The sequence below is a fragment of the Sciurus vulgaris genome (assembly GCF_902686455.1).
Source record: "Sciurus vulgaris genome assembly, chromosome: 2".
Taxonomy (NCBI): Eukaryota; Metazoa; Chordata; class Mammalia; order Rodentia; family Sciuridae; genus Sciurus; species Sciurus vulgaris.
In genome coordinates, this window is record NC_136462.1 from 100,026,469 (window position 1) to 100,041,881 (window position 15,413).

Genomic DNA, 15,413 nt, shown 5'->3' on the forward strand with positions numbered 1-15,413 from the left:
ATGGCCCTCTGAGAGAAGCAGGATGATAGGGCTGGGAAAGCTGCGCGGAGCAAGGGAATATTTCTCCATACTAGGCTGAGCTCTGAGCCAAGACAAGGAAACCTTTAGCCCCCCTTTGAAGGAAGAGTGGATATCAACCGCCTGTCAATCTTCCTTAGCTACAATCAGTCACTTGTACCAGTGGATGTTAATAAACTCCTTGGTGATCCTATAGCAAACTAGTCTTTTAAAAATACAAATCAGATCATATTACTTTCCTGCTTTAAGTTCCAAATCCTTACTACAGTCTTCAAAGTGGGTCTAGGCTTCACCCACCTCTCAGACTGCATCTGTTCTTCCTTACTAAGCTCCACTGTCTGCGTTCACTTCCCCAAACTTTCCCAGTTCTCTTTCATCTCAGGCTGTCTTCTCCTGGACTCTTCCCTCTGACACACATCCCGTTTTTCATGGCCTAAGACTCAGCTTACCTGTCAGCACTCCAGATTTTTCCTGACCTCTATCTGATGTAGTTCCCTCAGTTTCACCATGATATTGCTGTCGCAGCATTGTGACAATATTCATCATTTTGTTTATTTACTATATTTACTTAGGTGTGTTTTCTACACCAGATTAAATCTCCACAGGGGGACTGGGTCTTTTTTGTGTCCTGGCACAGAAACCAGCCCAAGGAGGGCACTTGATAAGTGTGGGTTCAAGTGAACGCCATCTCTGAGCCTGTGTTCAAGGTGGTGGGGAGCAGAGCACCCATCTCCTCAGGAGACATGAGTCAGCAGTACTGCTCTCCTCCATATTGTGCATGGTTAATGGATCATGTACTATTAGAATGTCATTTAAAAAGTAAAGTTGAACATTGAACAGTTGGATCAATCACCAGAGATTATTGTGGAAGTATGGAGCTGTTTCTATGGCACCATAGTTGCTATTGGACTAATTGAATTGTGAAAAAATATGTAATAATGTAAAATCTTTGATAAAATGCCAATAAACATCAAGTATTAGGGTAGAGGCAATGTAATAAAGGGAAAGTTATTGTCTGTTGTTCTGGAGTAGAGGACTGAGGAGCCACTATGGTAGATTATCTCTTGATCCAGATTAATCTACAGGTGGTTTATGGGAAGTTAGGAATACAGAAGCTAAGTATAAAAGGGGGATACAGTCACACTGCAGCTGAGAAGGATGGGAAGAAGCACAATTCAAATGAGCAGGGAGCTTTCCCAACAGAGTGTTGAGACAGAGAGAAGTATGTAGGACCTCCAGAAGACCCCAATGAGCAGAATCAGCTAGGAGCAGAAGGAGACTGGGTAAGGCTGTAGTGAGGTCCTCGGGAGAGAAGCCACACCTCAGTTCCCAATGCAGCCTGAAGGAAGCTGCCCTGGGGCCCAGGGGCCAGATTTAACTCTTCAGTGCAGCCTCTTTTACCTAGGAAGTATTATTTGGTTGGGCCCCAGGAACAATCTGCATCAGCATCACCCTGAACATTGATAGCTTTTGGGTCATTTGTGTACCTCATGTTTAGGATAATCCTAAACAGTACTGGGAAGGAAGAATTAGAGAACCTATTTGACTCTACACTCAAGATCATCTCAGGGGCTGGGGTTGTGGCTCAGTAGTAGAGCACTTGCCTAGCATGTGTGAGGCACTGGGTAGGATCCTCAGCACCACATAAAGATAGATAGATAGATAGATAGATAGATAGATAGATAGATAGATAGATAGATAGATAGATAGATAGATTTATTGTGTCCATTTTCAACTAAAAATTTTTTTAAAAAGATCATCTGAGCTAGAAAGGAAAGCTGGCAGATACTATGAAAATTAAGTTTGCCATGAGTACCAGTGACTGAGATGTTATTGATTTGCTTTATTTCTTCATTTCTATCTTCTGGCTATGCTCCCACTTTGTCCCCCAGGGTATTTTCCTTCTTCCTAGGACATGGGGCAGCTTATGTGATGCCGCGGTAAGAAATAGGATGTACGTCAGTGATGGAGGCCCTACTGCCAAAAGTGCCCCAGACCACTACAAGCAGCTCCCTTTCCCCTCATGGGTTCCCAGCTCTGACTGGCTTCCATTCATTTATCCAGCCATTTGACAACATGGTAAACAATCAGGAAATATTCAACCCCTAAGATCAGGGAAACCTCCTGGAAGGTATTCATGAGACAGCGTTATTAACTTTGGGTTTGACACTTTCCTTTCCCATAGCAGTGAGGTGGGCCAGCCTAGCCAGGGAGACCCGGAAAGGGTTTGTGTCCCAGTTGGCTAAAACTGGAGCCAGCTATCTATTCTACCCAAGGTGACAAAGACAACCATGGGGTGAGTCTTAGGGGATTCTAAAGATCATAAGGGAAGAGACTAATTTCAAAGATGATGCCCAAGAAGTCAGAGCAGCTCCAAAAAAAAGAGAGGAGCCATGAGTCAAAAGCTGGGAAGGACTGGAAGAGAATGCAGGTAGGCCTAGGGTGTGGCAGCAATGGCTCTAGAACATCCTGGGTTCTCCTCTCAGCCCTCGCACAGGTGGTGTGGGGTGCTGGCCTGCTGGAAGTAGGAGCAGCTACTGCACCATCTTCCCAGCACTGTGATTTGTCAGTTTGGAAGTTTGGGCTGAGTAGTAGAGAATATAGATCAGCATTCTTGGAGGTTGCAGGCAGTAATAAATGGAATCTGACTGACAGGTCGAAATGGGAACTGGTGGCAGAGAATGCATCTGTGAGAAGCATGGAATGCCTTGCTGCTCATAGACCCCATCTCTAATTATAGAGACTCTGGTTTTTCCCCTAAAATCAGACTTGCTTGATGTGCTGTGTCCCTAGGTCGCTACACTAGTCCAGCTGACCACAGTGTAGATTCCTAATGTAAGTAGGAAACTCTGGGGGAGTTTGTTCCTCAGGAGCTTCTAGTGCTCTCTGGATGTTCCTGCCCCCAATATTTACAGGGTCCAAAGTAAAAACATAAATAGAGACCCACGTGCCATTTTTCCCAAATATTTAAAAAACTAACCAATTATTAAAATATATTATATTATCTTAATATACCTTAGGAGGCCAGTATTCTTGGACTAACAAAAATTCCATGCAGGACATCAGTCTGCTTGATGTGGCCAGGGCCTCAAGCATATACCCTGGCCCACCCATCTAAGCTTCATCCATACTTGTTCCCTAGGGCCCTCCTATGGACCCGAAGATGCAGCGTGGATATGGGCAGGAGCCCAGGGAAGCAGGCTCAGGACTTTGGGAGCAGGGAATAGCAAGATCCAAGGGACCTGGAGTGTGGTCTAGCATTCTGGGTAGGAATGTCCCTTTGGCTTCATGGATTCTCTGTTGATAGGGCCAGAAGTAGTCAGAAGAGATTGGAGAGGGGCCCTTGAAGGTGCAGGGCCCAGTGCAGGGCCGCTCCTACCCAAGGCAGTGCCGCAGTGGTAGGCAAGTAGAAACCTCGTTTCCCTCAGTATTTAAGGACTCTAGTTTCAGATTTCCATATGATAAAATGCAGGATTTTTTCTCTCTAATGGTAGATTATTGACCATCCCAGCAGTTCAGCAGTCTCAGTTGGTTATGAAATGACTTAATGATACAGGACTTAATGGCCACAGCTGCACTTTCTGCTCAGTCCACATACCCTACCAAAAAGGCAGTAGCACACAATACACTTTTTTTCTCCTGCTTTAAAGGAAGAGTCTTCATTCCCAAAGAAAAGCCTATAGAAACTCGCAAGGAAGAAAAAGTGACCCTGGACCCAGAACTGGAAGAAGCCTTAGCCAGCGCCTCTGACACTGAGCTCTACGACCTTGCAGGTAAGCCTCAACTCTGGCTCTGTGACCTCCAGCATGCACCGGTACCCCGACAGCAGACCTTGAGCTTCTCTGTGGCTGCTGAGTACAATATCATGCCACCAGGTTGACTCCAGCCATTATGTAGCTGTTGGACTTGATGCAGTGACTTCATCTCCATGAGAAAATCTTATTGTGCTCCAACTCTCAGAAAAATGCCCAAATAATATCCATCCTGTAAAACTCAAGTTACTGTGAGAAATCAGAAAACAACTATAAAGGCGGGTTGAGAACTTAAAGAATTAAAAGCCTTTATGCTTTCCAAGGAGCATTCTCACTTTGCATGTTATTGCATTTTATCACAAAATTTCCATGGAGGACTTACTCTTCCACTTAGTCACACTAAGGTCTCTTTGCCTTCTCGTTTTTTCAACCCTAGAAACATGATAATGATAATTATTATTTAATTGACTTTACATGCAGATAGAAAAAGCTCAAATAGTACAAAAGAAATATAATGGAAAATAAGTCTTTCACTCCAATAACCTATACCCTTTCCCAATTCTGGTACAGCCTTTGAGAAAGATTATCTGCCTCGGGAGCTGAGTAGGAGGATCACTTGAACTCAGAAGCTGTGCCAGCCTACGGAGATAACAAGACCCTGTCTCTTTAAAAACAATTACAAATTAAAATGAAGGATTCCTTTTATCTACTAGCATAATTGTCCATTAAGTCTCCCCTAAATGTACACAAGACCCCCCCACACACACAAGGTTATTAGGGCACTAAAGGAAAAAAGGTGCTTTAATAACCAGTCCACTGCTTTAGCAAGAATTCTTATTTTTATTCTCTTAGAAGACGCACTTAATAATAATCTTCCTCCCACAGAGCCAGCTATGCCTTATTCTATATGTGCCACCATCTCAGCCACATTTTCATCCCTTCTGTGATGATGTCAGCAGTTGATACTAAGTTCACAAATGCGAACCCCTCAGAGGTCCCTGCAGAAGATGAGGCACCTGCATCACCTGGCAGAGAAGGTGCTTTGCAGTAACTGGTTGACTTAGCCCTGTGGTAACTGTAGAGAGATCTCGTCATGGTTACTGTTCCTCCCGAGGGTTACCTTATGGTCTCTACTGGAATTGCCCAAAGGGAGAATATAGGGTGGGACTTCTGTTCCCAGAAAATGCCTGAAAAAGGAGAGAAGGAAAACACCAATCATTTGGAAGATTCTAGATCCTGAAATCCATACAATAAAACCAGAGAGATAATTCACATAGACAACCGTCCTTGTTTGTCCTTGTTTATCATGACTCAGCCTCCATTCCTCATCACATGTTCCCTAGGAACTCAACAAGAAGCCTGGCTGGGGTGTTTGGCAGCATCTTCTCCTGGGTAGATCTTTCCAGAAGACTAACAGCAGCCCCATGAGCATATAGGCTGATGAACATTGAGATTTAGATAAGAAAGAGTGTCAATGCATTGCCCATGTTATTGTGGCAGATACAGAGCAGGAAGGAAGGCCAGATAATTTCTAAGACTTTGTCTCCCATGTTTGGCTACACATCATGTGGTCAGTGTCCAGAGCCTACTTCTCAGCCCTGCTGTTCTAGAGATTTGATCTTGTCTGTATACATAGAAGCAGTTAGATTGGAGCCGGGTGATGAAGACTGATCTGCTAGCCAGATTCATAGGAAACAGAAAGAACAAAAATTAAAATTTCTGCTGGGTGTGTTGGCGAACACCTGTAGTCCCAGCTGCTAGGGAGGCTGAGATAGTAGAATCACTGGAACCCAGGAGTTCCCCATCTCCCCACCACCCCACAGTGCTAGGGTTTGAACCAAGGGCTTCACATATGCTAGGCAAACACTCTTCCACTGAGCTACACACTCAACACTGAGACCTCATCTTTTAAAACTGAATAAATAAAATTTGGCAATGGGAGACAAATTGTAAGTAGAAGTTGCTTGGTGAGTATAGGGCCAGAGCAAGAAGGTGTGTTTGCTATATGGTCTCAGTGAGCTGTATTTATTTATTTTAAAGTATTTTTATTAGTTGTTGATAAGCCTTTATTTATTTATTTGTATGTGGTGTTAAGAATCAAACCCAGTGCCTCACACATGCCAGGCAAGCGCTCTACCACTGAGCCACAATCCCAGCTTGGACTGTATTTATTAAAAGGACATCTTCTCCCTAAGACAATGCCAGAGCCATGGTAACAAATTATTTATTTATTTAGCAAGAATTTATAAAGTGCTTAGAGCAGTTCTTGACACCTAGGAGGAAGTCATATAATCCTTGTAATAGATAAAGCATAATCATTATCCCTATTTTAGAGAGGAGGAAATAGGCATTTAGTAACTTCCCAGCCACACAGTATGAGACAGAGTTAAGACCCAAACCCTGGTTGACTGCTCTGGAGTTCCCCTCTAACTCCATTCATTCATTTATTTGTTTTCAATTTTTTTTCCTTTTTCTTTTTTTGCAGTGTTAGGGATTGAACTCAAAGCTTAATTCTCCACCGCCAGAGCCATACCCCACCCCTTAACTCTTATTCTTGTTGGCTCTAACTATTTTCCCTTCTTTGTGCTGTGCTAGCTGCCTTCCTCCTTCAAATATGTAGCTAATGGTGTGACAGATGAGAATCTCAGACGCTTCTCTGCTTCTCTTACTTTCTCTTAATTTCTGTAATTTCACTAGCAAAGGAAAATCTGTTTCTGCCTGCCTCATTCATCTACCCCAGGGTGACTTCTGCATAGTGTGCTGCCTCCTAGTGCAAATTCTGTGTAACACAGGAGACTAACATCAGTATGCCTAACTGATCTTTTATTGCTGATGTCACTTTTATTTCCCACCTGGGATGCTGATTGAATATGGGGAAAGAATAATTTCTTTTAGTACTGAGATAGATAGGGAGGCTTATACTGAAAGATGATTGCTATCTTTCTTTTTTTTGCCTCTGGAAAGATACATGATGTAATCTGTATAATATTTAGATCTTCAAAATCCTGAGACTCATTCCCATCTTCTCATTTTACAGATAAGAAAACTAAATGGTTGAGTCTACTTAACTAGGGGGTCTAGACAGTTTTTCAGTAAGCAGGGAACATGAGTAGACCATTGTTTCTGAGATCCTAAATGATTCCACACTTTTAGATATAGAAAGACATTTGAAGATTGCTGGCCGTCTTGGAAGGAGGATTTTAAAAATAAGTTTCTTTAACACTTTACATATACCACACACTGTGCAAGTCAAGGGAACCTAGAGACTTAGCTTCATGATCTAAAGAACTGTTCTTCAAGGGGCAAATTAGCAACATGAATATCCTAACATGCTTCTGCAAACTTAATGCTCATTTATTGTTGTCTTTGTTTTTAGCTGTCCTTGGAGTACACAATTTGCTGAATAATCCAAAGTTTGATGAAGAAACAGCCAATGACAAAGGTGGCAAGGGACCCGTAAGGAGTGAGTTGATGTGGGATCGGGGTCCATGAGGCTTCAAAGCCTGCACACGATGCTGGCAGGAGGAAGGCACTGTGTCATTTCACAAGGACCATCAGGCTCCGGGCAGTCAATCAGCATAGAGAAGCTGACGACCAGAGCTCTGTCTGGCAGTGTTACTAGTAGCAGCCTGTGTATTTTACCCAGAGCACACTTTCTTGGTTTATCTGTTCAGTCAAAAGAGAAAAATGCTGATTAAAAAGATCACATAGCCAGCACCAAAGGTAGAGTTTCATGTTCTTAAGGGTGTTTTAATCGATAATAGCTTGACTAAGTTCCCTTTTCAGTTCAAGTGTCTTTTTGTCTGAATAAAGGATGCTTGTCATTAGAATTTGAATACCTCCTTCCCCCAGAGAGCAGGAAGGACATGCTGGCGTGGACTTTCTGGCCCAGAAAAGCTTCAGTCCACTGTCTTCTATTTCAACATTTCCTGGAGAAGTGTACAGTTAGATTCTCTCATTCACTCATTCATCAGTCATCTAAATACCTACTTTATGTCCAGAATGTTCTAGGCTTAGATACAAAGAAAAAATTATTCCTGCCCAAAGGAACTTATCTGTACAGGGTAGGAATGGACCACTAATCAGGTAATCTTTGTACATCTTTGTACAGTGTCATCCAGGTGCTGTGAAAACTCACAGCAGATCATAGCTTTGCTTGGGTTAATTACATTTTATTCCCATTGATGGAGCTTTGGGAGATGCCTTCTAGTCAGTAATTTATTTATGAACTATCATTTATAGTGGGTAATTTAGCCTGACAATGAGCAATATCCTTTTATCTTTTCTTTCTTTTTTAATTTTTTTTCAGGTTTTATTTCCCTCCCTCCCTTTCTCCCTCTCCTCCCTCTCTCCTGTACTGGGGATTGAACCAGGGGCAGTTTACTACTGAGCTACAACCCAGTCCTTTTTTATTTTTTATTTAGAAACAGAGTCTCACTAAATTGCTGAGGCTGTCCTTGAACTTGTGCTTCTCCTGCCTCAGCCTCCCAAATTGCTGAGATTATAGGCGAATGCTACCACACCTGGCTATTTTTTTTTTTTTTCTGGTTTCTTTTGCTAAAGAAATGGAAATAGTTATTTTTATTTATTTATTTGTGTGTGTGTGTGTGTGTGTGTGTGTGTGTGTGTGTGTGTTGCTGGGGATCAACCCCAGGACCTCATGCACGCTAGGCAAACACTCTACCACTGAGCCATGTTCCCAGCCCTCTGGTTTCTTATATATATAGATATGAAAGGCTCATCTTTTTAAGTTACATTATCAAAGAGTAGCATTCTAACATTCTTGCTATTAGCAATCTGGTACGTGACCTTCTGGGCTGATACACACATACAAGTATCATTGACTTCTTTTCAAATGTGATCTCTTAACAGTACATATATGTTTACTTCATTCTTTTAATTAATAAATAGCATCTTGTTATGTGATTATGCTAGAATTTAATTCTTTTCACATTGATTAACATTTTGTTTGTCATATTTTGCTGTTACAAATAATTTGTCAGGAAATATTCCTGAATGTATATCTATGTACTCATGCTTTTTTTCCTGTAGGTTGAACTTCTATATATATAATTGCTAGGTTGTATAGTATGCACATTTAAAGTTTGATAGATAATACCAAATTACTCTCCCAAAAATGTTTGCATCAGTGTACATTCTCACCAATAAGATAAGGATATTTCTCCCCCTACGTTGTTCCCACTCTAAATCTTACCCCTTTTTATAGTTTTTTTACTAATGAAATAGTATCTCATTTTTTAAATTTTGAGTTTAATTACTTTTTATGGTTTTTGGTTGAGTGACAGATTCTTTTTTTTTTCTTTTTTCTTTTTCTCATATTTTTTTATTTGTGTATTATACTTATACATGATGGTAGGACTTTTTGTTATATATTCATACATATACATGATATAATTTGGCCAATATCATTCCCCAATATTTACCCTTTCCCTCTCCTCCAGATCCCCCGATCCCCTTCCTCTACTGATCTCCCTTCAGTTTTCATGAGATGCACCCCACCTTTCTTTCCCTTTTTCCTTTCCAGCTTCCACATATGAGAGAAAACCTATGACCCTAGACTTTCTGAGTTTGGCTTATTTTGCTTAACATAATTAAGGGACTTAATATAATTAAGAAATCTATTCTCAAGTTCCATCCATTTTCCTACAGATGACAATTTGAATGACAGATTCTTAATGTATTAATTTTTCCATCTTTAATTGGGTTGTATTATTGATATATAGAAACTGTCTATATTAGAATATTAATCCTTTGTGTATGTATGTATGTATATATATAATTTATGTATGTGTATATATATATACATATATATATAAATAATTTTCTAGTACATGATTTTGAGAAATCTTCCATTCTTCTTTTCCATTCCTTTGTCTTTCCATATCTTCCTCAAAACTAAAGTTCTAAAATGGAAATCAGAAGAGGGTGGAGTATGATCAAAAGCCCAAAGGAGTATTAAGATTTAGAAAGTTGGGGTTTAGAGGGTTAGCTTAATGGTAGAAAACATGCTTAGTATGAGCAAGGCCCTAGGTTCAATCCCTAGCCACCCATCCCCGACCCACTGAAAAAAAAAATACAATTTGGGAAATGAAGAGATTCTTTATGGGTTTTTTTTTTTTTTTTTTTTTTTGTACCAGGAATTGAACTCAGGGGCGCTCAATCACTGAGCCACATCCCCAGCCCTATTTTGTATTTTATTTAGAGACAGGATCTCACTGAGTTGCTTAGCACCTCACTTCTGCTGAGACTGGCTTTGAACTCATGATCCTCCTAAGCCAAGTCATTGGGATTATCATTATGATATCTTTTTTGCATCTCAAATTCTGTGGTCTGGTGATAATAGTCTTAAGTGTTCATATGAGCAGCAGTAACTGCCCACGAGTATCTTGGGGGTTGGAGTTTGCTTATAGAGCCTTTCATACTTTTAGGTCCATGTCATCACTGAAACTTTTTTTTGGTACTGGGTACTTTACCACTGAACTACATCCCCAATCCTTTTTATTTTTTTATTTTTTATTTTTGAAACAGGGTCTCACTAAGTTACTGAGGGTCTTGCTAAGGTGCTGAGGCTGACCTTCAACTTGTGATCCTCCTGCCTCAACCTTCAGAGACACTGGGATTACAGGTGTTCATCACTGCTCCCAGGATGAGACTTCTCACTGTGGTTGAGAAGTACCAGTCTGCCAAACTGTAACTCAGAACTAAGTCACTCCCATGCTTGAGAATAAGCCTATCGTCATCAATATTTCAATATTATTGGAATCAGAGCACATGACCATTTTGTGGGGGAGTTATCTCTATTTTGATAGGAGAGCTCTTGCATTTTCTCTTTTAAGTCAAAACTTGTGTTTTAGATGTGGTCAAAGGTGAAAAGGTCAAGCCAGTATTTGAGGAACCACCCAATCCCACAAATGTGGAAGTCAGTCTGCAGCAGATGAAAGCCAATGATCCCAGCCTGCAAGAAGTCAACCTCAACAACATCAAGGTATTTTATTATCATCATCATCAGTCACTTGATTTATCATGAGGTTGGAAAACTTGCTGGAGATGACTGCTTTTAATAGCCATTTACTGTCCTTTGTTGTCACTAATCTTGAGGCAAGATATCCTATTCAAAAGAAGTGAATTTTTAAAGAGTGATTTCTAGAGTTTGAAAAGAATCATAGTAGTCAGTTAAACAGCACATTAATTATCTCTGTTGCTAATAACAAATTACTCTGAAACTCAAAGGCTTCAAACAACAAACATTTATAATTTCACACAGTTGCATTTTTCCCCTTCAATGCTGGGAACTGAACTCACGGTAGGCAAGTAGTATACCACTGAGCTACATACCAAGCTCCTATCTCACACAGTTTTGAGGTAAAAAATGTGAGGATGATTCAGAAGAGTAGTTGGCTCAGGGTTTGAAATGAGGCTGTAGTGAAATTTTTAGCCAGGCCCCAATCTGAAGGCCTGATGACACAGAAAGATACATTTCCAAGATGGTGCACTTACATGGCTTTTTATAAGAGGCCTCAATTTCTCACAACATGGACCCCTCATTAGGACTTCCTGAGTGTCCTCACATCATGACAGCTGGCTTCCCCCAAAAGAAGTGAAAGAACAAAGAGAAAGCCCTAATACCTTCTATGTCCTGGCCTCTGAAGTTACAGATTGTCATTTCTACTTTATTCTATTTGGCAATAAATCTTTCTGCTCTCAAAGGGAAGAGAAGGTGTGTGTGTGTGTGTGTGTGTGTGTTTAAACATTGTCTAAGGTATTGGGACAATTCCTTGCATTTAATAATAAGGACACCTTTATTGAGTATTCACTACATGCCATACCTCTTGCTAAGTGCTTGAAATTTATTACATCATTTAATCCTCAGTGAGACTTAATGAGCTTAAGTTGCTAAGGTCACACATCTAGTTAACAGGGCAGCCAGGACTCGTTCATTACTAGCTATGCCTCTTATTGCTTCCCTCCCCCAATAGTCAGTACTGTGCTAAGTGCTCAATGAGAGAGTACAAAGATGAGTAGGATTTATTTAGTCTTTACTCCGAAAAACTTACTAGTAGAAAAACACAAAACAATTAAAACATGAAGCCCCCAAATGTATGGAATTGTAGGGGAGGAAGATTTTAATACTGCCTAGGAATAAACAAAGAAAGAGGCATTTCAGCTGGATTTTAAAAGATTAGTAGGAATTAATCAGAGAAAAATACAAAAGGAATTTTCAGGCAAATGGAAATCACATCTAAAGATATAGAAGAGAGACAGACTATGAGATATTAAAAGATGGGCAAGTAAGTCCATCAGGCTAGGCTATAGAGAGCAAAAGAAAATACCACACATAGTGCATGCATAATTTCGTGGTTAGAGAAAAGAGAATGCCAGAATGCAATGCTGTATTAGATTCCCTTATTGGTCTCTCAAGTGGTGCTATGGGCTCAGGATAGCTGCCTGCCTAAGAATGGGTCATGAACCTCTTTTTAAGGGGATATCATGTATCTAGCCATCTAAACACAAGTGGTATTTATAATAATAATTCTAAAAACATAGATGGTATTTACGAGTTGTCGGAGGGCTGGGAGTGTAGCTCAAAGATAGAATATGTCCTTAGCATGCATGAGGCTCTGGTTCAATCCCTGAACCGAAACCAAAAAAAGTTGTAGGACTTTAACTTGAGGGTAGGTATGTTGTAGAATGGTTTATCAGCTAACCACATCTTCTCTGTTTTAGAACATTCCAATTCCAACTTTGAAAGAATTTGCAAAGGCTCTGGAGACCAATACTCATGTAAAGAAGTTCAGTCTGGCTGCAACCCGCAGCAATGACCCTGTGGCCATTGTGAGTAAAATTCTTAGAAATATAACATGAGTTTTTAATTCACTTGAAACTTTTCAATTTGTTTTTATCAATAAACAGTTTTTAGATCTGGCAAATTTAAATCACACAGTAAATATGTGGAATTAAAGTTAAATGAGGTAGTAAAATTCACGACTCAGCTGTCAATCATTTTGCATTAACTAGAATGGTCCTACTCAAGAAACAAGGTAAGTTTGACCTTTAGCTAAATAAATCTTTAGTACAAATATTCTGAAACTTTTTCTTCCATAGTAACTTTTTGTTGTAGCCATTGGATCCTACCCCAAAATCCTACAGGAACTTGGCACATATAAAATGTTAAAGTGAATTTTTTTTTAAATAGATTAACATGTTACCAGAGTATTTTAAATAACCAAATATAGGGACACTTTTTTTTTGTTTGTTTGACAGTCTGTTTACCAAAATATGAAAAACAACAATCGAAAGCCCCATTCTGTCTATGCATTTTAGAAAATTTGGACAAATAAGAAAATGCCTTAACCCAAGTAGATACAGCTACTGTCAATAGTTATCATTGTTATTCTTCCTATAGTAACTTCTCTGGAATTTAGTTTCTTCAAATAGTTGAGGTTTGCTTATAGGATCCGGTGAATGCATATTCACCCAGAAGAAGTTAACATACCACACAATTGTAAGGAATAATTCTATTCTTAAGGGTGTTAACAGAAACCTTCTGTGGCTGCATCTGGCTAGTCCCAGGTGATTCCTCTTACAGCTATACCGTTGTCGCAAAAAAAAAAAAAAAAAAAAAAAAAAAAAACTTTTCTGAAGGTTGAAGATTGATTTATTACCCCACAGGGAACAGAGATCTTTATTATTATGACTGAAGCCTGAAGCCAGGAACTACAAGAGACTTTTCTAACTGAGCACAGTGGGGAACACCTGTAAACCTCCCAATGACTCAGGAGGCTGGGGCAGGAAGATCACAAGTTTGAGGCCAATTAGCAATTTAGGGAGACCCTATCTCAAAATAAAAATTTTTTTTTTAAATTTAAAAGAGCTGGGGATGTAGCTCAGTATTAAATGCCCGTGGGTTCAGTCCCCAGTACCAAATAAATAAATAGGTAGTAAAATAAAATAAAAATTTAAAAAAGATTTTTGTATTAAAGTTTCAAAAATAGATTCAACAAGGCACTTCTAGGATTGTTATTAATGTAGCCTAGCTGTGTGTATGAGAAATGACATTAGTCCCATTTTACAGATGAGACAACTAAGGCTCACAGAGGTTGAGTAACTTAAGATTATACAGTATGTGGCCAACCCAGGATGCAAATGTAAGTCACCTGTCGTCAAGTTCAATTCATCATGGCTCAATTCCATATAACCATGTCCATAGTACTGTAGGAATATGAATGGAATTTGCCCCTGCTGAATTCCAATGAGAGAAGGCCCAAATATATAAAAAATGCTGGTACTATTAACCATGATGACACATAAAAGTTTAGTGTATTTCTATTCAATAGAAATAAGTTGTAAGCCACATGCATTATTTTAAATTTTCTAGTAGCCACATTAAAAAAATAAAAAGAAATAGGTGAAATTATTTCTAATATTTTATTTAAAACAATATTCAAAAAGTAATTTTTAGGGCTGGGGTTGTGACTCAGTGGTAGAGTGCTTGCCTTGCATGTGTGAGGCACTGGGTTCAGTCCTCAGCACCATGTAAAAAGTAAATAAGTAAACAAAATAAAGATATTGTGTCCATCTACAACTAAAAAATATGTTTTTTAAAAAAATAACTGAATGTATTTCATTTTATTGTATTTTATGTTCTTTTTTATACTATATTTTTGAAAATTCACTGTATTTTTTACATTTACAGCACATTTCAATTCAAAATAGCCTTTTTTCCCCATTGTATTATATACTTTATTTGTTTTTCCACATCTTTTATTGGTGCATTAGAGTTGTACATAATGGTGGGATTTGTTGTTACATATTCATACATTCACACAATATAACAATATAATTTGGCCAGTATCACTCCCCAGTACTTCCCCGCCCCCTCCCCACCTCCCACTCCTTAGTCCCTCTCCTCTCCTCTAATGATCTCCCTTTGATTTTCTGCTTTTTCTTTTCTTTCTTTCTTTCTCTTTCTTTCTTTCTTTCTTTCTTTCTTTCTTTCTTTCTTTCTTTCTTTCTTTCTTTCTTTCTTTCTTTCTTTTTTTGAGGGGGATTGAACTCAGGGGCACTAAAGCACTATTCAAAGCCCTATTTTGTATTTTATTTAGGAGTTGCTTAGCACCTCGCTGTTGCTAAGGCTGGCTTTGAACTTGAGATCCTCGTGTCTCAGCCTCCTGAGCCACTGGGATTATCACTTTAATTTTCATGAGATCCCTACCGGCTACCCTCCTTTCTTTTTTCCTCTCTAGCTTCCATATATAAGAAAAACATCCAACCCTCTACCTTATGAGTTTGGCTTATTTTAACATAATGTTCTCTAGTTTCATTCATTTTCCTGCAAATGACATAATTTCATTTTTTTAATGATTGAATAAAATTTCTTTATGTATATATACCACATTTTCCTTATTCATTCATTCATTGATGGACCCCTAGTTTTGTTCCAGACTTTGGCTATTGTGAATTATGCTGCTATAAACATGGTATGCATATATCACTATAGTATGATGACTTTAATTCCTTAGGATGAATACTAAGGAGTGGTATAACTGAGTCATAGGGTAGTTGCATTCTTAGACTCACCATTTTTTAAGAACTCAATAGCTACCATTTGGACAACATAGAAAA

The 15,413-nt window shown here is 39.2% G+C and overlaps 1 protein-coding gene across 2 annotated transcripts in view; it reads left to right on the forward strand.

Moving 5' to 3' along the window:
• The window catches only part of TMOD2 (tropomodulin 2), a 46,661-nt gene that overhangs the window by 15,797 nt on the left and 15,451 nt on the right, over positions 1-15,413 (forward strand). For both annotated transcript variants that reach the window (XM_079129988.1, XM_079129987.1), the window contains 4 exons: positions 3,669-3,791; positions 7,147-7,233; positions 10,646-10,776; positions 12,516-12,623. In XM_079129988.1, the coding sequence (XP_078986114.1) occupies positions 3,669-3,791; positions 7,147-7,233; positions 10,646-10,776; positions 12,516-12,623 (449 nt within the window). The remainder of the gene's footprint in view (positions 1-3,668; positions 3,792-7,146; positions 7,234-10,645; positions 10,777-12,515; positions 12,624-15,413) is intronic.